This window comes from Micromesistius poutassou (assembly GCF_964030765.1).
Source record: "Micromesistius poutassou genome assembly, chromosome: 11".
Classification (NCBI taxonomy): Eukaryota; Metazoa; Chordata; class Actinopteri; order Gadiformes; family Gadidae; genus Micromesistius; species Micromesistius poutassou.
Window position 1 is genome coordinate 3,019,354 of NC_140281.1, and position 22,139 is coordinate 3,041,492.

A 22,139-nucleotide genomic window follows, 5' to 3' on the forward strand; every position below is an offset into this window, starting at 1 on the left:
AGGATAGAGTCAGTTAGTAGGAAAGTCAGTCAGTAGAATATAGTTAGTAGGATAGAGTCAGTCAGTAGGAAAGTGAGTCAGTAGGATAGTTAGTAGTGTAGTAAGTCAGTCAGCAGTGTTGTGCATGAACTAGTTCAAAATAACTAGTTAATTGAACAAGTTCATTGAACTTCTATGAACTTTGAACTAGACTTAACATATTTTTAACTAAAGAACTTGAACTAGTTCAGATTTTGTGACATTCTGATTTGATGCTTAGGTCCAGATTAAATGTTTATTAAATAGAGTTACTGCCTTAGTTGTGATGAATGAAAAAGGTGTGCAAATAATATCCACAACAATTTTAGATGGTAGTGATGGGCAGCTGATAATGGAGAGGATTCATTTTAAAAGCACAGAAATATTCACTCCCACATTTTTTCCTCGGTTTCTAAAATAACTGTTAATGAACTGAACATGAAGTAGTTCAGACCTGAATTGAACTATGAACATGAATTTATTAATTTTCTTGTGTATGAACTGAATTTTGAACTAGTTCATGTGAAGTGTGAACTTGCACAACACTGTCAGTCAGGATAGAGGATGGATTTGGCAGGATAAGTCAGTAGAGTCACTAGGATAGTAGAGTCAGTAGGCTACAGTAGGCTATATGTTGTTCTGTAGTGAGTAGTTCACTACATTCTCCTAGATGTCCTTTAACTGTAGTTGTAAAAAACACCATATCACATTCTATAACACATCATATAAAACTAAATATAACATAATATAACAGAACATTCACACACATTATGTTTCATTGAGTTGTTATTTTTCCTGATTCACATAAAGTAACAATATAACAACACGATGAAATGTGATACAAAAAAACACCATATCACATTCTATAACACTAGGGGTGTAACGTAATAGTGACAAAAGTCACTATTCGGTACGTACCTTGGTTTTTAATCACGGTTCGGTATGTTTTTCGGTACAGCAGTTTTTATTATTTTATTTTTATTAAACAATTGGATTTTGATTCGATTTATTACATTGTATCAAACAAATGCCTTACACAAATGGAAAGACATCAAATACAATTGAGGATAAAAACACAATACAGTCCAGGACTTATTTTCATTGTGGTCCTCAACACAAAACATCAGGACAAGACAAGACACTCTCAGAGTGTGTTCTAATCAATAAAAACTTTATTACATTTTTTTTTTTTCGGTAGTACCGAAATGAAACGTGCATCGAAATATTTCAGATTTTTTTTTTGGTACAAATGAGTGTATCCTTACACCCCCTAATAACACATCATATAAAACTAAATATAACATAATATAACAGAACATTCACACACATTATGTTTCATTGTGTTATTGTGTTATTTTTTCAGATTCACATAAAGTAGCAGAAATCAAGATAAAAGAATATAAAACATAATATAACAGAACAACACATAATATAAAAACGTAACCCGAGCTAACATAAACTAAGTGTGCAGTTGTGAGCACTCTACTCCCCACCTTCTATTTCGTGTCTCTCATGTTAAACAGTTTTTATTGCTGATGATAAACTATTGAATTTGCAGCTTCCTATAATTTCTCATTGATGCGTGTGGAGTTGGTGATTGTTTTTATGCTAATAGAAAAATATCTTGACACTGCAGTTTGTACGTGTGTGTGTGTGTGTATGAGAGAGAGAGAGGGTGAGAGAGAGAGCGAGAGGCAGGCTGTGTGAGTCGTGTGTTAATTGTGTGCATGTTTATCGTATTGTCTGAATGAAAGTGTGCGACAGACCATGAGTAAAATATGTCTACATGTGCAGAAACAGAATATATGCAGTGTGTAATTGTGTATATATATATATATATATATATACATACATAGACACACACCAGTGTGTGCATGTGCATTTTGTCTGTACATGTGTATCCATATCTGTGTACTTGCTGTGCGATTGTGTGTGTGGTTTCATCACTATCGTAAAATATAAAGAGTGTTGCCTCCCTAACTACCTACCAAGCACTTCTGCACGTCATTTGATTCATCCTTCTCGTTGTCAATTATTGGTGCAGGCGCACATCGCAAGAAAATTTCAAATGTAACATGTAAAATGTAAGGGTCTCAGTAGGATATACAATAGCCTGCTATTACAAGACGTCCAAAATAAATGAACTCCAAACTCTTTGGCAAAAAAAGCCAAGAACCGATACTAAGAGACTTCATACTTTAAACAGTTATGCTTAAGCCACGTTAGGCTGCTACATTTCTTTAAAAGGGTTAGTTTATTGTGTTCCCTGTGACGTGTGACATTCGTGAAAAAAACGAATATTTGAAGGCCCCCCGTGAATGTCAGTATAATTGCCCCCCCGGGGTGAACAGTAGATTCTGGATGGGCTCACTGATAGTTTGTTATAGTGAGTCATGACAGTCTCATGCAAATAAGAACCTTGTTTTAATGTAAGCCTGAGTCTAGGCCTACAACCCAATGTGTTTTGAGAGGTTGATGGGACATTAGTGTTGGAATAGTTTTTACACGACTTTGACGGCTAAAATGACCTTGTCCTTAGAAAGACTTGTATATTTTATAAGTAGCCTATTTCTAAGCAATGACTTGGTAGGCTATAATATTTCAACATAGGGTATAGGTGACAGATTATGAAGTAAGGTAATAAATAAGTTCACAGCAGCATAAAATAAACAGATAATAATAATTGTTATGTTGAAGTTTAGTGAGTAAGTGAATGAATTCATGACTGATGAGTTGTATAGTCCAGTGACTGGGCTAGATGTATCTAGATCATCATTAGATGAGTTGTATAGTCCAGTGACTGGCTTAGATGTATCTAGATCATCATTAGATGAGTTGTATAGTCCAGTGACTGGGCTAGATGTATCTAGATCATCATTAGATGAGTTGTATAGTCCAGTGACTGGGCTCAATGCATCTAGATTAACAGATGATTTGAGTTGATGTACTGTGTTGGTAGCGATGTAAATCATGTAAGCAGAACTGCAGTAAAAAACCTGTCCACCAGCTGGAAGGTGCTCGGCTGAATATAAGGAGCAAGAGAAATGATTGCTGTTGAAACAGTGATTAATATACAAATGTTATTATGCTTTATCCAACCAATCAGATTCTAGGAAGGGACTGCAACAAGGGGGTAGCAGCAGGAGGAGGTCAGGTGTGAGTCATCTTGAAGAGTGTGATTCACTCACCATTCCTCTCCTTGTTACAGAAGGACTCAGACAACAGCAGCAAGGATGAGAACCACAACAACAGAACCGATGACCTCACCCGTCACACCTTCTAGTTAAATCCAGAAAAGATAATCAGGTCTGCGGTACTACAAACCTACCGCTGAGACTGACAGCCTAGCCCTTTTAGTAGGACTCATTTACAGCAAGTGAGCTATCCCTGAGTGCCACCGTGCTTACCAAGTAGCTTCAGCTGGGTACAGTTCGACCGCATGTGTACACAATCTGAACAGTCCCCATTTGGTCCTGATGGAGGCTGGATCCAGCAGGTTGGGGAGGTCCTCTGTGCCTTTCGGCCGGACCACACACTCGTTCCTCCCCCAGTCCGCCCACATGGGCCGGCTCCAGGGTCAGGTCCAGGCTCACCCGGAAAGGCCCCGTCGCTCATGGAGCTCCTGGCCATCTCTCCACCAGAACACCACCACCCTGTCAGGGCAGAAGCCCGGAGCGTCGCACACCAACAGGAAAGAGGTGCTCCTCTGGGGCAGACTCACCAGCAGACGCTCTGGACACAGACAGACAGACAGACAGACAGACAGACAGACAGACAGACTGACTGACTGACTGACTGACTGACTGACTGACTGACTGACTGACTGACTGACTGACTGACTGACTGACTGACTGACAGGTATTCTCTGCACGCACTTTTCATTTAAAACACCACCATTAGAGACATGTTACTGTTGATGCCGACCTGGTCATGTGACTCTAGAAACGCCACAGGCAAATGAAGGACCCACACGCACCCTCTGTCTGTCTGTGTCTGAAGGGCAACTGCTGTTAAATATCCCATAATATCTCTGAGTAATAAATCACCACATGTACTAGAGAATCCTTGAAGCTGCTCTATAACCTGCTGTTGATCTATCCCATAATATCTCTGAGCTGTCCCAGCTGGTTACTACAGCTGCTCACCAGATGTCCATCTTCCTCATCAGTCTTCCTCATCAGACCAATCACTACAACTGGCTGGTGTGTGATTGCTGCTCTAGGTCTATTGATTTAATATCGGGATGGTCGACAATCTCCAAATACCACACAGCAGAGATGGTCTCTTGTCCTTTTTATACACAAACACTGATACACTCATACAGTACTATACTGCCTACTGCTACAGTGAACTACCGTTACATTGGGCATTTTTCCATTGGCACTTTTTCACGTAACGTACCGTGCATTACCAGTTTAAGCGTGCCGGGCCGTGCCGTACGGTACCGTACCGTGCCCCGGATGGTCCTTCTCCGAGGTCGGAGAAGAAAAAGGTGAGCCCGCCCCGCCTCGCAGGCTGCGTAGACGTCAGCGCTGTCTACTGTTCAAAGCGAGAAGTTGTCTCTTAAATTGTAGGAATATAGACCTATCACAACACAAAAAACGGTATGTTCTTGTGTATGAGACACATCGCCATGCCCGAAGAGTATGGCTTGAATCCTCAAATGTTCCTATAATTATACAAGCCTAATTAAAAAGGGTAGTAAAGGTTTAAATAAAAGTTGCGATGTTAATTTGACGATATTATCTTTCAAAACTAAATAGCTTGTTGAAATAGGAGCTATTTTGTTCAGATTACTGTCCAGTCCAAAGACTGGACAGTGGCCAATATTTCACACTATTAGATTGCTGATATCGATCTTCCACACATTTTTTCCTATGGCATTTCCCATGGCATGAACAATTCACTTTATGAGGTTTTCTAACATTAAGTTGAGTTCCCCTAGCCTCTCTATGGTCCCCCAGTAGCTAAAAATCGCATTAGGTGTAAACCGAGAAGTAGCTATCTTACTCCGGCCGTGTCCCAATTCAGGGGCTGCAACCTTCGAAGGACGCGTCCTTCGAAGGTGTGGCCTTCGTAGACCGCGAAGGCCACACCGAAGGCCGAATGAGCGTTGTGGAATGGGACAGGCTAGCCTACGGAGCATTTCCGGATTGCGTAACCAGCCGCTAACGTCCTTTACCTTGTGTGACCACGCGCCTCTCCTGTCTCCTAACCCTGACAGCTGCGGTTCAAACCGGACAGCGGAGGAGAAATATAGAGCCAGAAATCATAATTTTATTTGTTATGTTTTATCTTTTATTGGAGGAGTGGGAGAAGATTCACCGCCGGGTGAAGAGGAAGAGAGGATGTTGGCTTAACGTTAATTAGTTTAACGTTATATGTCTAGAGTTAATGTCATTGAACTTTGACAATCAAGTTACATATTTAAAATGGTCCCAACCTTACTTTTATATTAAAAAAATGTTTCTACATAGTTTTGTCATTAAATATGTATTCGCTGCAGCTGCCGCTTCTGCTCTCTCCATGCCATTTCTGAAAAAAAATCCAACGCGCAATAAATTTTGGGATAGGTTGGGCCGTGAAAATCCGGGAAACGAAGGCTGCATATCTTGGCCGCATTTGAAGGACCCTTCAAATGGGACAGCACTTAACGCACCGCTGTGACATAAGCGGTCTTCAAATGCGTCCTTTGAAGGATGCAGCCCCTGAATTGAGACACAGCATCCCACTCCTATCACAGGAACCTAGAATCAATATGTTCGGGGGTTTGTTCAGAATATTGTGCATATAATGTGTAAAATGCAGGATATATAAAACAGAAAATAAAATAATGGCCAGGTCGTGTGGTCGATGGGAACCATAGCGCCATAGAATCCTGCGCAGCCTGCCCCATATTCTATCGAAAATAATCTGACCGATTGAAATGCATTGGTAATTAATATTGAATTAATTAAATAAAAAAATAAAAAATAAAAAATATATATATAAATAAACTATTCATAAGATGTAGCTATGTAGTTTATCATTATAACAAGATCTGTATCTGACCATTGACCATTGACATAGCCTACATATTTATATATGTATTTATTTATTTATTTAAGAGCGGTAGGTGTTTTGCTTTAAGAGAAAATCTTGTGAGAAATCTCGTGAGAAACGATATTTTCACATCGCTTGCCCTGATTGGCTGAAAGAATGCAGGAGGCGTACATTCTCGGCCGTGGTATTTTGTACAGCGGTGACAATTCCACTAGGAGACCGGGTTGTTTGTGGAGCGCTCATTGTGGGACTGGCTCGTAGTGGCTATAACTCTGCACCAAGGCTGAATTTCTTGAACGTCTTCAAGTACTGTATTAGGGGCCCACTAATACCTATATTAAAGCATACATAAAATAGCATGCCATGGGACCTTTAAACAAATCAATCCGACTTTATGATAGGCTATAATTTAAAACTAAATAGGCAATGGAGGTGTGGGTGCTGTTGTGTCATCGAAACAAGACCAGGGCATCATCAGTTAAAGACACACCTTCAAGCGTGAAGCCTGGTTGTTTTGGAAATGCAAATCCCAGCCGTGCTGTGCTGCCGTGTAGAAATACTTCAGAGAGCGAATCACTGTAGACAGACAAGACAGGTTTATATTCTACATCACTGAGGACACACAGGTTAAAACCGTACATCACTGCAGACAGACAACAATCACAACAAACAGATGGAGGTCAAATAGATACTGATCAACAACCTCCTACTGTAGCTTAACTATCCGAACACTATCCCAACACAGCCTTTTTTTTGTTGCAAAAGTGTGTGTGTGTGTGTGTGTGTGTGTGTGTGTGTGTGTGTGTGTGTGTGTGTGTGTGTGTGTGTGTGTGTGTGTGTGTGTGTGTGTGTGTGTGTGTGTGTGTGTGTGTGTGAGATGAACACTTTCAGGGAGAAAACGAAACCAAAACGACTAACAACAACCCTGACAAAGCCTTTATCTCAGAGTAACTCTCATCTGTTCACAACTCTGTTCATATCGATGTATTTAGAAGTTCAGGCTTAATGAAATCAACACAGTGGTGACTAGAGTACCAGACAGGCCGTTCAGGAAGGATACCTGAGATGAAGTGAAGAAATAAGAGGGAGTCGGCCGATCTGGACCAATAGGAATCCAATAAGGCTCCGTTATTGTTGTTCTGCAAGCGAAACTAATATCGATCAAGAAAAGCTGTAAAAAGCTGCTAGTGGGCCATGGTGCGAAATGCCAAAGGCGTCACATTTATGAAAAATAAAGTGAAACATTGGAGCACCGTTGAACGACTGTTTTCAGCTGTCAATCGGACAAAAACGAAGATCAGGGCATCGATGCCTTAATTCGTTGACCCTGCTGTCATTTCAAAAAGACCTAACTGAAACGCGGGACTACAAAGATATAATCGCACCGTTCAACATCAAGGCCCGTCACCTGGTATTGTAGGCCTAATCATCAAACCAAGTAGGTTAAGCACTTTTTCACACTCTCAAAAATGCATTGTGTTATTGTATAGTGTAGTGTATGTTGTAGCGTATTGTTTGTACTTAAGCCTATGCAATGACTGCATAGTCCTAAGTAAGCATAGGCCAGGTTGCATTGCAATCTGGAAATGGTTGTTGATGTGTTTGTGTTGTTTATGGCCGCCGAGCCATATGCATTGCAATTGTGGGCTGCGTTCAATACATGTGACGCGCCCATGCATGGGTTCATGCAGTTTTGCGCAAGTTGAAAACGTTTCCGCGTAATTTGTCAGCTGTGATCAAATGCCTTTAATAAATTCCACATTTATGTCATAACATGCCTTTGATTTGGTTTCTATGGTACATCTAATCTAGGCCTATTTTATGTTCACTCGAATTGGCTTTGTCCATCCTTTTTTTCTGTGCACACGGCTGCCCGCCCATTTCAACATTTCTGGCTACGCCACTGCCCCTGAATGCCACAGTATAATTCGCACACAGTCCAGAAAATGACTTATCAATGAATGTGAAGACGCTTTACAGAGAACATCTCACTAGAGCTTTCTGTTCACAACTTGACCTGATGCTTCAGCTCTCATTTGAACTTTGACCGCACCTTGTTTCTTGAATCTTGACACGTAACTTTTATGTGCTGAAATTATTCCCGCGGAACTCTGGCGCCACCTGCTGGCGACGAAACTCGACGAAACTCACCAACACAACACCAACACAAACTGCTCTGCTTCTCTGCCTGTGATGTGGCAACGGGGCTTGTTGCATATCCGTTTTTTTCGTTTTGTGTCACAGTCGGCCCCTAGCTGCCCCAGTCGAGTTTTCAACGTTCATTTTAAAATTTCATTGATTGTTAAATTTCAATAAAATAAATAATCAATAATAATAGAGTTAGTAGTTACTAATATAAATAAATAAATAAATAAATAAATATATATCTAACAGAAAATTAAAAAAAAAAAAATATATATATATATATATAGGCCTATATATATATAAACCGGACCTGCCACACCACAGGCCCCGGCTCCGGGGCTGCAACTGGATGCTATTGGGCTCTACAGACTATCTAAAGATATCCACACTGATATCTGGCTGGATAAACATTAGAAATCGTATGTAGAGTTAGAGCAGTTTGTGAGCCACTGGCTGAATCTCTGACATCATGAGTGCTTTGTGAGCGACCGGAACACAACAGCTCTTTCTTTTGATGTGGCCTCAGTCACGGGCCATGCATAAAAGCTGATTGGCTGATGATTGATTTCTTTGAAATATCCAAGACGCAATCGATGTCACCATGGTAACGATAGAAGGCGCGAATCCGGTGAGTAATAGTCACCGGTGGCCACCAGAGGGCAGTAGGCTGAATCAGTGTAAAGTAAAATTGATTATTATTATTATTATTATTATTATTATTATTTATTATTATTATTCATTAAGGTCATAAAGAGTGTCCTTGTAACCGTGGAATATGAAACAAGCTTGATGTTAAATGTTCTGAACATGTATCAAGGTATAATCTGTTCAATAACCATGTATCATTGTTAAAAAAAAAAAAAAAGGTATCAGTGCTGCTACTTTAATCAGGTCCTGTCGTTTCCATGGTATCACAGGTCATCAGGAAGGAGGAGGTCGTGGGTCGGTCAGGAATTAAAAACAAGACTTACAGCGTCTCTCTGCCCGAAGTTTATTAGTGGACTTCAGCGCTACCGTTATCACAACTGGAAGTGGTTCTACACACACAACGGGAATTTAGTTTACATTCACAACAGGAAGTGGGCTTACATTCAAAACAGGAAGTAGAGAGAGCAAACCGAGCATTACACGTCATCTCTGTGGCCACCTGATCACCTGACCTGGCCGATCCATGGGACGAAAAGCTTTCCAAAGACAACGATCACGGACGTTACTGTCAGATATCCAGTAGCATCCAATTAATTTGAGATTGGTCCCTGAGGATCGGGTAGCCCCAGTCTCCATGTTCCTCTGATCCGACATGGCTGACCTCTACCGGGTGGCTCTGTGGAGTCTAGCCTGGGATAGAGATGACTCTAACCCAGGTATTGGCCCAGGTGATTGGCCCAGATTGGCAGCCAATCCAACCGTTAAAGAGCCATCTTGGATCAGAGCTGGACTCCGGCTGCGTCCTGAACTGCATACTAGCATACTTAAGAGTAGGCAATAGTGTGCAGTTGAAACCATTGCCATTAGCCTAGTTGACATGATGTAAAATGGTGAAACCTGCGACATCGTACTTTTGCTACAAAATGCCTTCGGATTCATAAAACTATGTAAAAAATATAAAAAAAATTAAATATAAAATGATTCCTTACAAACAGTCTAAGAAGAGGAGGGGGGTGTTATACAACCATATATAGTCAAGCAAAAACCACATTATGTTTGTATATAAAATGTAAAAATTATTAAAAAATACTACCTGACATTCCTGGCATGGGAACAGTTCTGAGCCGGTGTAACTGTACCACCTGCTGGTATAATTGAGGTACCGCAGGCGGGAGACATTGACTAGTTGGTTCAAGTTAGTTAATAAAAGCTAGTGTTATCGATCCTCCAACGAGATGACAAGCAGAATGGAATATGTGGCAAACACTATGTGGTGATTAAATTAAACTCAACAAGCTAGTCATCGAAATAGTTAGGTAATGCTAGTTCATCTAGGGCTAGTTAATTAAGATTACAGAATGGTTAGTTTCTGATAGCGCAAGTTTGTTTCTGGAGGGACTAGTCCATTTCTGAGTGGTCTTGCTAGTTTCTAAAGGGACTAGTTTGTTTCTGAGAGGTCTAGTTTGTTTCTGAGACGTCTAGCTTGTTTCTGGAGGGACTAGTTAGTTTCCGGAGGAACTAGTTTGTTTACAATATGTCTAGTTTGTTTCTGAGAGGGCTAGTTAATTCCAGTTGTCAGTGGCCAGGGATGAAGACAAAGAACCTTCTAAGAAAATGAAATTGAAAGAGACGGGCTTGGTGATTACACAATAATCTAGAGGAATCATCTAGTCATCAGACATTTGAATGTAGGCAAAGGTAATCAGCATGTCATTTTAGATTTGCTAGTTAGGGTACTGTTAGCTGTGTGGATTAAGGGTGTTATTAAACAGTGGTGAAGGTATATTAATGAGGAGATTTATGTCAATATGTCTTCCAAGTCATGGTTAGGGTTGGGGTTAAGGTAAGCACAGTGTTTCTAAGCATGGAGTAGGTAATCTTCGCAAGGCAGTGGTTAGGGTTAGGGTTAACAGGCTGTTATTACAGAGTTATTAAGCAGGGAGCGCATACGTTTTCAAAGGCGTGGTTAATTAAGGATGTTGAGCTGCATGGTTTCAGAATGATGGATTCAGAAGAGGATCTTGCTACAGAGAGGATAACTGAATCAAGTCTTAGGACAAGGTGGTGATGTTGGATCGGCCACCGGGTGGCGCTACGATCCTCTGCGTGGCACGACGTGGGATGTGGTCATCAACTTGGGTTCCTAAAGAGAAAAAGGAATTAGCTTGACTGTGGGGAGTAGGTTGTGCTGATGATGATGTCACAGAGATGACCGCCATATCAGTACCTGCGAGAGTGAAACCTGATTGGTGGAGGTTTCGGGGGGCAATCATTGTTTTGGGGCAGGGGGCACCTCTAGTGGTAGGAGTGGGTGGGACCGATTTGGTCATGCTGGTTACATCGTGGACCGGACCATCATAGTTCCCGCGGGGTACGCCACGCGCCTCGGCCATCTGGACAGAAATGAGAGACGAGATGTTGGACTCTACCAAGATAAGATGAAGAACTTTTCACAGATTATAAAACAAACACAAAACACTTATCAACCAGTTAACAATAAATACGGAACACTAAAATAATTTCCAAAAACGTACCAAACCCTTGCCACCAAAAAAAACTGCACAAAACGTCATTGAATTTTTAGCTTGCTCACTACCGTTAGCTCGTTGGTATCATTAGCTAGCTCAGTACCTTTCTCCTCACTTGGTACCGATAGCTAGCCAAGAACAGTTAGCTAGCTCAGTTCTTAAGTCATATCATCTGTACAATTGAGCTAACTTAGTTGCATTAGCTAGCGCAGTACCATTAGCGCATCAGCAGTGTGAGCTAGTGCAGTACCTTGCTCCTAGCTCGGATCCGTTTGTAGACAAAGTCAGGGAAGGCCTTCCTGGGAACGAAGCGCCCGGTTCCCTCGGTAACGGTCAGTTTTCCGTCCTCGAGAACGATCCGTCCGCCGCTGATGACGATGGTTGGGCCGCCGCGCACCTCCATGCCCTCAAAAACGTTGATCTCCACAGTCTATGGACCCAGCAAGACACCGGTTTAGCACTACGACAACACACTCTCCTAGCACAGAAAGACACCGGTTTAGCACAACGACAACGCACTAGCTTAGCGGCGTGGTTTAGAACTCCACAACACACTAGCTTAGCACCGCAAGACAAAGCAAGAAAATGGGTAAGCAGCGTAAGCAATACATTACCTAAAACATAGTTTGGTTGTTATAGTTAGTTAATTAGTTAGTTAGTTACCAGATTGTGAGTTTTGGCTGAAAAGGTCTGCAGCTCTTTAGGGTTCCAGATCACAATGTCTGCATCAGAGCCCACAGCAATACGACCTGAACGCAGACACACACACACGTTTTCCTATAAGGGTACTAATAACACGTGTACATTAGTACTATTATATTATTATTATTATTATTATTATTATTATTATTATTATATTCATATTATTATATTGTTATTATTACCTTTAGTATCATTAGTAAGTCGTAGTATTATAAGTAATATTAGCAGTATTGTGTTACCTTTGCGTGGGTAGATATTGAAGAGTTTAGCAGCGTTTGTACTCGTCACGGCAACAAACTCATTCTCATCCATCTTCCCTGTGGACTAGAGTCAGACAGATAGAGAGAAAGACAGATAGACAGACAGAGAGGTGGACAGAAAAGACAGATATGAGATGGCAGCGTTAATGTTTGAAACTTCTAAACACTTTCTTTCAACAAATCAGTACCATCAAGTTCATGCTTTTATCGTGTATAAAGCTGTACAATACCGCCAGCATACAATACATCTACAGTCTGCCATTAGATGTTTCAGGGTCAAAGGTCAGGTCAGAGGTTACTCACCACGGCTGCATCCCAGACAATGGCCATCCTCTCCTCCACCCCATTGGTTCCCTCTGGGATCAGTGAGAAGTCGTCCTTCCCCACGGCCTTCTGAGCAGTACAGAAGGTAGCATGGGCGCTAGCCGTCACCTGCAGATCCCCACTAAGACACAGCAGAAGTTAGCATTAGCGATTGCGTAACCCGCAAATCCCACTGAAATACAGCAGATGTTAGCAGGCTAAGCTACATGGTGGTGTCACTGACCAGTCTAGCAGGGAGGCCAGGTACATTTGCATGCTAAGCTACATGGTTTCGGTAATGCCCAGGCTGGCAGGGAGGGGAGGTACATTAGCGTGCTAAGCTACATGGTGGCAGCACTGACCAGGCTAGCAGGGAGGTGAGGTACATTAGCGTGCTAAGCTACATGGTGGCAGCACTGACCAGGCTAGCAGGGAGGTGAGGTACTGGGGGGTGGAAGAGTCGGGGTTGAGGGGAGGGCTCATCACGAAGGCTGCGGCGTGGGCCCAGTCTTTGGACCAATAGTTGCTGCCGTCGGTGGCAAGGCCGGCTGCGATTGGCTCCCCATACACCACCATACCTGGAAGAGAGGTGCGTGATTGGCATGGGGCGAGATCTGCCACAAGTTTTGGTGTCCCAACAGGAAGCAGAGCTTACCCTTCTTCCTGGCTTTTGCAATGACATCGGCAGCTGCCTTGCTCATCACCTTGGTTACGTAAAGTGGACAGTTGGCCTGCTTGGCGATGGTCAGCGCCCGGAACACCGCCTCGCACTCCACCTGTAGACCACAACACACATCTGAGCACACCTGTATACCACAACACACGCCTGTACACACCTGTAGACCACAACACACACCTGTACACACCTGTATACCACAACACACGCCTGTACACACCTGTAGACCACAACACACACCTGTACACACCTGTATACCACAACACACGCCTGTACACACCTGTAAACCACAACACACGCCTGTACACACCTGTAAACCACAACACACACCTGTACACACCTGTAGACCACAACACACACCTGTACACACCTGTATACCACAACACATGCCTGTACACACCTGTAAACCACAACACACACCTGTACACACCTGTAGACCACAACACACACCTGTATACCACAACACACGCCTGTACACACCTGTAGACCACAACACACACCTGTACACACCTGTATACCACAACACACGCCTGTACACACCTGTATACCACAACACATGCCTGTACACACCTGTAAACCACAACACACACCTGTACACACCTGTAGACCACAACACACACCTGTATACCACAACACACGCCTGTACACACCTGTAGACCACAACACACATCTATTTATTTATTTTTATTTTACGTTTTGTATTTGACAGAGACAATGCACAATATATAATTGCGCCAGATTATAGCCACACGGCTAATTTACATCTGTTGTAAAAACATTTGTTGAACACACGTGTATACCACAACACATCTGAACACACCTGTACACACACCTTTATACAACACACACATACACCTGAATAGCACCTGTACAGCCCACACCTTTACATACACCCTTGCACACCTTGACGTGTGCAAGTTTGTGTGTGTGTGTGTGTGTGTGTGTGTGTGTGTGTGTGTGTGTGTGTGTGTGTGTGTGTGTGTGTGTGTGTGTGTACCTCATCAGGGTGGGACAGTGCGTGTCCCTCAGGGCCGGTAATCCCCAGCTCCAGGAGCTTCTTCTGCTCCTGAAATGAAATCTCTTTTTTAATCTCACTAATTCATTTTATGTCCATGACAACCATTCTTCCTCCTTAGAGAAGTGTATTTCCATATTTAACGTTATGGTCGGAGAGGCTCGTACTTCACTAATGATGTCTCCGTTCTCTGCGTGGACCTGCGCGATGGCTCCCAGATCCCTCAGGGCCTGGAAGGCCTCATAGATCTGGAAGAAACCACAATACTGTCTGACCCTGGTACAGCATATTGTCTAACCCTAGTACAGAATACTGTCTGACCCTGGTATAGCATATTGTCTCACCCTAGGACAGAATACTGTATAACCCTGGTACAGCATATTGTATAACCCTAGTGCAGAATACTGTCTAATCCTGGTATAGGTACCTGTCGAACCCTAGTACAGAATACTGTTTAACCCTGGTACACAATACTGTTTAACCCTGGTACTGGTGCAGAATACTATCGAACCCTAGTACATAATACTGTCTAACCCTAGTTCATAATTCTGTCTAACCCTAGTATTGGTAACTGTCTAACCCTAGTACAGAATACTGTTTAACCCTGGTACACAATACTGTTTAACCCTGGTATATGATACTGTCCAACTCTAGCACACAATACTGTTTAACCCAGAATACTGTCAAAGCCTTTTACTGATAACTGTGTGACGTTTTCCCACCTGCGAGTCGGAGCTCTGATATTTGTCCTTGTAGGCCATGAAGAGGAGGAAGGAATTCACCCCTGAGACATAAAACACATAATTAATCTAATAGAATCTAATAGAATATACAGTGACGATGAAAGGAATTAAACGAAAACACACCTTTGTCCTTCACCAGACTCTCTATCTCCTCGTAGAGCCCCTCATGCCACCGCGTTATATCCATGTGCAGAGAGTAGTCGCAGCACGCCCTGCTGTCCGCTACATCCCTCCACTGGTCGTACGCGGCCATTAAACTAGTCCCCGGCTCAGGTAGCACATGGTCGACTGGAGACAAGAGAGGTTGACATTCAGTTGATGTCAGGTGGGTAGGTTAGTCGGAGGACAGGTAGGTAGATAGGACGGCAGGTAGAAAGGTAGACGCTAGGGGACGCTAGGTATCAGTAGGAGTATGTAGGTGTCAGTAGATGAGTATGTAGGTTTCAGTAGGTGTCAGTAGTAGGGCTGGACGATTAATCTAATTTTGATCGTGATTTAGATTTTAGCGTGAAACGATCACCAAACTAATATTGTGGTGACTATTCAAAAAACAAAACTTGTCACCTGATGGTGGTTTGGGATGGTTCTTAACTCGATTCCAGAGTGAATAAAAAAGAAAGGTTGCGAAGGTTATGATGTCTTTGGGTGAGGTTCCCGTTTATTTCAACAAAAAAGATAAGGCAAGTTGACAAACAAAAGGCTTCTATTGATTCTCTGGCTGTCGTGTAAAAACTGTGTCTCTCCCACCACCACTCAACTCCAACTAATCAGCTCTCCTGATCTCTAACAGCTGGGCAGATTCTGGGGTAAAAGAAAGGAACAGAAGCAATACTGCACCCTTGTGGAAAAGTAAATACCTACACAACATAAAAAATGGCTCCTACAAATATAATCGTGTTGAAACAAATTTTTTTTTGTGTGTGTGTATTTTTTTAAGGGGACATTTCAAAGTTCTCATTTCCAAAGTGTTTTTTTTGAGAGAATTATTAATAAATGCATGATGTTTTCAATGATGATATATTAATATCGAGATTTCAATATTGACCAAATTAATCATGATTATGATTTTTTCCATAATCAAGCAGCCCTAGTCAGTAGGTGTCAGTAGGTGAGTATGTATGTGTCAGTAGATGAGTATTTAGGTGTCAGTAGGTGAGTATGTAGGAGTTAGTAATTTAATATGTATGTGTCAGTAGATGAGTATGTAGGTGTCAGTAGGTGAGTACGTAGGAGTTAGTAAATGAGTATGTAGGTGTCAGTCGATGGCTGAAGGTCATCTTACTGATCATGGTGGTCCCTCCAGCCAGAGCGGCTTTAGTCCCGTGGTAGAAGTCATCTGCGGGGTGCATGCCCCCCTGGGGTGCGTGGAGGCTGGTGTTAGCATCAAGCCCTCCCGGGATGACGATGAAACCGTACGCATCCACAGTCCTCACGTCGCTGGGTACGATCAACTTCTCTCCGATCTGCCTGCACACAGACACAGCACTCACAACTCACTCACTCATTCACAAACTAACGGCTCACGCACTAACCGATGAATCCATCAACTGACCGGGTATCCGACCGGTATTTACTAATGCTGCCTTTCAATCAGCGCAGGTACAGCTGGAACCTGAGATGTTGCACAAACCCCTGTTCAGAACGCGGTTTTGTATTTCCATGACTATGGCCATGTGGCAGATGATAGGAAGACTAAAGTATGGATGATTTATAAGAACAAGTTATACGTTCATTATATCTTAGAAGTAAAATGACACATTCAAGCCGTTGTCCCAACAGGACTCTTTGTACATCATGGAAGGCAGGCTTGTACCAGTACAGAGGTCTTGTAATGGTGCAGTCTCCGACAATGGCTATAGTCGTGATGTTCCACCTCCTATATCAACACGAGGACTACAAACATGCGACAGCGTGCACATTTGATGCTGCGGTATTTAGGATGCCAGTTTAATCCAATTGGAAGAGTTGGCCTTTTAATCCTGCTAGCCAGGAGGACCAGAACCCCTTTCTCTGGGTTTACTCGTGTTGCCCCCAGATTAGAATTTCCATGGAAGACCAGCGGACACTGGCTGGTTAATCCTATTACCCCTGACCCTCACTAATAGAAAACATTAGGATCATGGTTAAACCTGGAGGTTTTGATGATGTAATGCTTGGATCTATCTGGAGTTATTGATGTGTAATGCTTGGATCTATCTGGAGTTATTGATGTGTAATGCTTGGATCTAGCTGGAGTTATTGATATGTAATACTTGGATCTAGCTGGAGTTATTGATATGTAATACTTGGATCTAGCTGGAGTTATTGATATGTAATACTTGGATCTATCTGGAGTTATTGATGATGTAATGCTATTGATATATCTGTAGATATTGCTGATGTGATGCTGGTTGTTACTTGATGACTCCATCCTCGATGTAAATGTCTGCGTAGAAAGACTGGTCGTCGTTGACGATCTTCCCTCCTTTGATGATCATGCGGTCGCCCTGGAGACAAAGAAATGTGAGATCAGCAAAAGTCTGAAAGACAAGTCAGTCAGTTCTAAGGAGATCTGAATGAAGACTAATTAGACTAGTCAGGGCGATATACTTTGATGGAGGACAGACTAACTGACGTTGAGGACAGACTAACTGACGTCAAGCACAGACTGAGATCTGTTATAAAGTATATACTCTGAATATGATGATAGGCATACAACTGTGATAAAGAACAAACTGTATGTGATAAAGGACAAACTGAAGCTGTAATAAATGAAAGACTAACTGTGATAAAGCAAGGATTGTAACTGTGATAAAGGACATACTGTAACTCTGATGAAGCACAGACTGTAGCTGTGATAAAACCCTGACTGTAACTCTGGTCAAACGGTAAATGTGATAAAGGACTGAGAAAAATCAGAACTGTGTTGGTTAGGTTTGTACACAGAACTGTATTCATAGGATGCTTGTGTGTTTCAGCCCCCAGACTGTGATGTAGGTCATGAACGGACACACACAGACACTATCTAGGCCATGTCAGAGTTATCTTGTCATTACTGTCCTGAAAACTGAAAACACACACACACACACACACACACACACACACACACACACACACACACACACACACACACACACTACCCCCCCATCACACACACACACACACACACACACACACACACACACACGCGCGCGCGCGCGCGCACACAGTATAAAAGAGAGTGATGCAGACTGACAAGGAGACTGAAGAAAGGTTTCTTAGCCTAAGGACAAAGAGAGACGGAGAGAGAGAGCAAGGGATAAAGAGCGAGAGGGATGGAAAGCATGAGATAGAGGAAGGGACTTCACCGGTTTAAACATCCCCTGTCTGCATCTCGAGATGCAGACAGGGATGTTTAAACCAGTGAAGCGACGCTAAATCGCTAAATAGTATTTTAATCGCAGAGCACATCGGCAACACCCCCCACGGATCAGCCGGCTACACCCGCTGCTCTGGTGGGCTACCACCGGCCCAGTTCAACTGCACCGAGCCGGTGGGCTCATTGTACCGCCGCCCGGGTTGGAAGGATTGCTTAGACGACGTTGCAGTGATTTCGAGTCGTTCTGTCTGACCTACCGCTGGTTTGTTGTTGGTCTTCTTGGCGGGGAAAGACATGCTTATAGTCCAGTTAAACAGAGGAGGAGACGGGTAAAGGAAAGGATAGGAGGTGCCACCGGTGGGATGCTGATTGTTCTCTTTTACCGGAGAGACGCGACGTGATCACGCGAGACAATGTGTTCAGCACCAGGCGCGCACGGCCACGCCCCTTCTGGGTATCTAGCCCTGTTTAATATTCAGAGGGGAGGAGGGAGAGCAGAGAGGGAGACTGAGAAGAGAGGAGGAGAGGGGAGCGGAGACGGCGGGGAGGATGGGAGAGGAAATGCTTTTGTGTTTGATGAAACTTGCTGTCGTAGAAGGACATTTACATAGAAGGAAATTATGACAATACCATGGTGACGATGATGAAATCCCCATGGAAAAACATCATTAGAGATTTGACTATTTATTATAACACTTTACATTAGGGTACATTAATAAACCATTATTTAACATTCATCAATGCAGGATAAGCATCTTTATATAGCATTAGCAAGGGGTTGGGGTAAGGGTTAGGGTTTGGATTAAATAACTTATATGTTCACACCCTAGTAAGAATGAACACCATTAGTTAGATATAAGACCATTTAGTTCCTTTAGTTAGTTAATGCTTACTACTCCAAAGTGTTACCAACAAAATGTAATCACAAGTTTAAGTTTAAATTATACAAAATAATGGTTGTGATGTGAGGTGGGTAGGGGGTGTGGTTCGATGTTGCATGATGTGATGAAGATGATGGTGATGGTGATTATGTAAGCGGTTTGGTAGGTTAGAATTATAGTAAGGGGTTAGAGGTTATTTCTGGGACAAGGGCTATGATGTTAGGGGCTGAGTTATGGTTATAGTTAGGGGTTAGAGGTTATTTCTGGGGCTAGGGTTATGATGTAAGCGGTTTGGTAGGTTAGGGTTATAGTTAGGGGTTAGAGGTTATTTCTGGGGCTAGGGTTATGATGTAAGCGGTTTGGTAGGTTAGGGTTATAGTTAGGGGTTAGAGGTTATTTCTGGGGCTAGGGTTATGATGTAAGCGGTTTGATAGGTTAGGGTTATAGTTAGGGGTTAGAGGTTATTTCTGGGGCTGGGGTTATGATGTAAAGGTTTAGGGTGGTTATTGTTATGGTGGGGGTTAGAAGCTACTTCTTGGGTCGGGGTTATTATCTTATGGTTCTAATTAGAATTTAGAAGTTATTCCTGGGTTTAGGGTAAGGGCTTATAGTTAGGGGTTAGAAGGTATTTCAGAGTTTACGGTGGTGATGTTAGGGTTAGGGGGTCAGTAGTGAGGGTTTAGCGGTTGTCTTACCTGTCTCTTGATGTGGCTAGAACGAGCTTCACAACCCGACGCTGGCTCTTTCCTCGGGGCATCGCTGGGGGAGGCGAAGGAGCGTCCGCAGGAGGAGCCGGTGTCGCTGTAGTAGTCTGGGTCCCAGCGGGGGGTCCGGGTGGTGGGAGCTCTGCGCTGGCTGGCCGGGCTGAAGGACTCAAAGTTCAGCGTCTTGTTTTCGAACGCCCCCTCCACGCTGCAGAACATCCCCCCGAACTTGACCCGCGGCCGGGGGGAGTCTGAGCCCAGCCGGGAGAGGAGGGAGCACTCATCGTCCTCCCGGGAGAGGACACCCCGGTCAGACATGGGGAGGGACGTAGAGTGAGAGAAGAGGAGAAAGAGAGAGAGAAAGAGAGAGGTAGAGGTGGAGTAAGATAGAGAGAGCTATGGAGAGATGAGGAGACAGAGTGAGATAAATATAGGGGAGATAGACTGAGACGGATGGAGAGATTGAGAGAGATGTGGAGAGAGAGATGGATTATTAAAATAGAGATAGAGAAAAAGAGTGATGGAGAGAGAGAGAGAGAGAGAGAGAGAGAGAGAGAGAGAGAGAGAGAGAGAGAGAGAGAGAGAGAAATTAAGATGAAAAAGGAGATGCAAGAGCGAGTAGGAGAGAGGGGAGTGAGATGGAGAAGTCCTATGTGGCTGGAAGGCGGAGCAAACTAACATTTGAGGGAGAGAGCAAGAGAGCAAGAGAGAGAGAGAGAGAGAGAGAGAGAGAGAGAGAGAGAGAGAAAAACCCTGCTTGTATAAGACTCGCCTGTCGAGAGGGTTGTAAGGGAGTGGAGCTGAGGAGAGGAGAAGAGAAGGAAAATGAGGGGTAGGAGGAGGACAGGAGAAGAGATAATGAGAGTGGGAGAGTAGAGAAGATTAGAGAGGAAGAAAGTAAGTGGAGGTGAGGGGAGAGATGTATAGAGGAAGGGAGAAAGAGGCTTCACGAGATTGTGTTTGAGAATCGGGTCAACTGTAGATGTGTGTGCGTGTACACATGCATGATGTACAGTACGTGTGTGCATGTGTGTGCGTGTGTGTGTGTGTGTGTGTGTGTGCGAGAATCTCCTCTTTCCTGTCCGTTTAATAACATGTCCTGTCTATCAATATCTCACCAGAACCCCCGGCTCCACCACAAACACACACAGACACACAGACACACAGACACACACACACACACCCTCACACTCAGACACAGACTCTCATGTCTGGGTGTCAGTTTGGTTATTTGACAGTTACGATTAAGATATGTCATTGTTATAAAAGTGTAGATGTTCATAATATTTAAAAATACAAAAATATATAAACCCCGATATCAAGAAGAAACTTGGACCACCAGTCGATCTGTGTTTATTCTCTATACATCCCATAATAAAATACCAGAATCATCGTCATCTATCCCAGACATGACTTCATATCCATCACAGCGTCGTCTGGCGTCCACTTCCATTTAAAACAATGCATTTTCTCACCTCCTTACAGAAGGATAGGAGCACCTTGTTGGAAATCAAACCAAATTAAAAAACACAAAGCCAAAACTAGTTTGGCTTTTGCAGGAGTCAAGCACCAAGGAGAGAGACATGTGGCCTGTGTTGTGGACGCCGTGTGCATCGTCCACAGTATAGAAGATATTAGGAAATGGTGGGGGGGGGGGGAGAGGGGGAGAGGGGGTGGGGGAGGGGGAGAGCTCTAGGCTGAGCTCTGAGTGGTTTCTCCTTCATACTCCAGTTCCTCCTTCCTTTTCCAGTAGTGCCGGTCCGCCCGCCTGTGTCCGCTGGCCTCAATGAAAGCTCATATCTGGGGTGGCCACGAGTCCACGAGATCCTCCGCTTCCCAGATTGGCATGAACTCGAAGAGTCCTCCGCTGCCATGCTCCAAATCCGCTCTGAATCACGGGAACACAGGTTCTTGAGACTGGATCTGAACAAAGGATCTGAACACGGGTTGGCAGGTCTGGGGTTCCAGATGTACCTGCACGGATGGAAAAGCAGGAGAGGTTCCTCCTGACCAGAGGTGAGTTATCAGGACCCTGGACTAGCTGTTACCCAGGTAGCAGGTCTAAAGTGGTCTGTAGTGGATCCGTGGGTCTCTGTGGGTCTCTGGTGGTCCCTGGTGGTCCCTTGTTTGGGAGGAT

At 43.4% G+C, this 22,139-nt stretch overlaps 2 protein-coding genes across 2 annotated transcripts in view; one reads left to right on the plus strand and one right to left on the minus strand.

The window, feature by feature from the left end:
• The first annotated feature begins 7,159 nt into the window (after positions 1–7,159).
• LOC311355660 (leucine-rich repeat-containing protein 4B-like) overlaps positions 7,160–22,139 on the plus strand; it is a 46,268-nt gene continuing 31,288 nt past the window's right edge. The window contains exon 1 of the mRNA XM_084475462.1: positions 7,160–7,498. The gene's annotated coding sequence lies outside the window, so the exon portion shown is untranslated. The remainder of the gene's footprint in view (positions 7,499–22,139) is intronic.
• dpysl4 (dihydropyrimidinase like 4) lies at positions 10,905–20,407 on the minus strand (the record flags this gene model as incomplete). The annotated part of the gene is made up of 15 exons (XM_084475718.1): positions 19,994–20,407; positions 17,478–17,566; positions 16,363–16,547; positions 15,204–15,368; positions 15,060–15,121; positions 14,505–14,585; positions 14,320–14,388; positions 13,302–13,422; positions 13,068–13,224; positions 12,647–12,788; positions 12,323–12,407; positions 12,045–12,130; positions 11,632–11,811; positions 11,081–11,246; positions 10,905–10,996 (listed from the first exon to the last, which is right to left on the minus strand). The coding sequence occupies exons 1-15, from the start codon at positions 20,318–20,320 to the stop codon at positions 10,905–10,907; spliced, it is 2,007 nt and encodes a 668-aa protein (XP_084331844.1). The 5' UTR covers positions 20,321–20,407.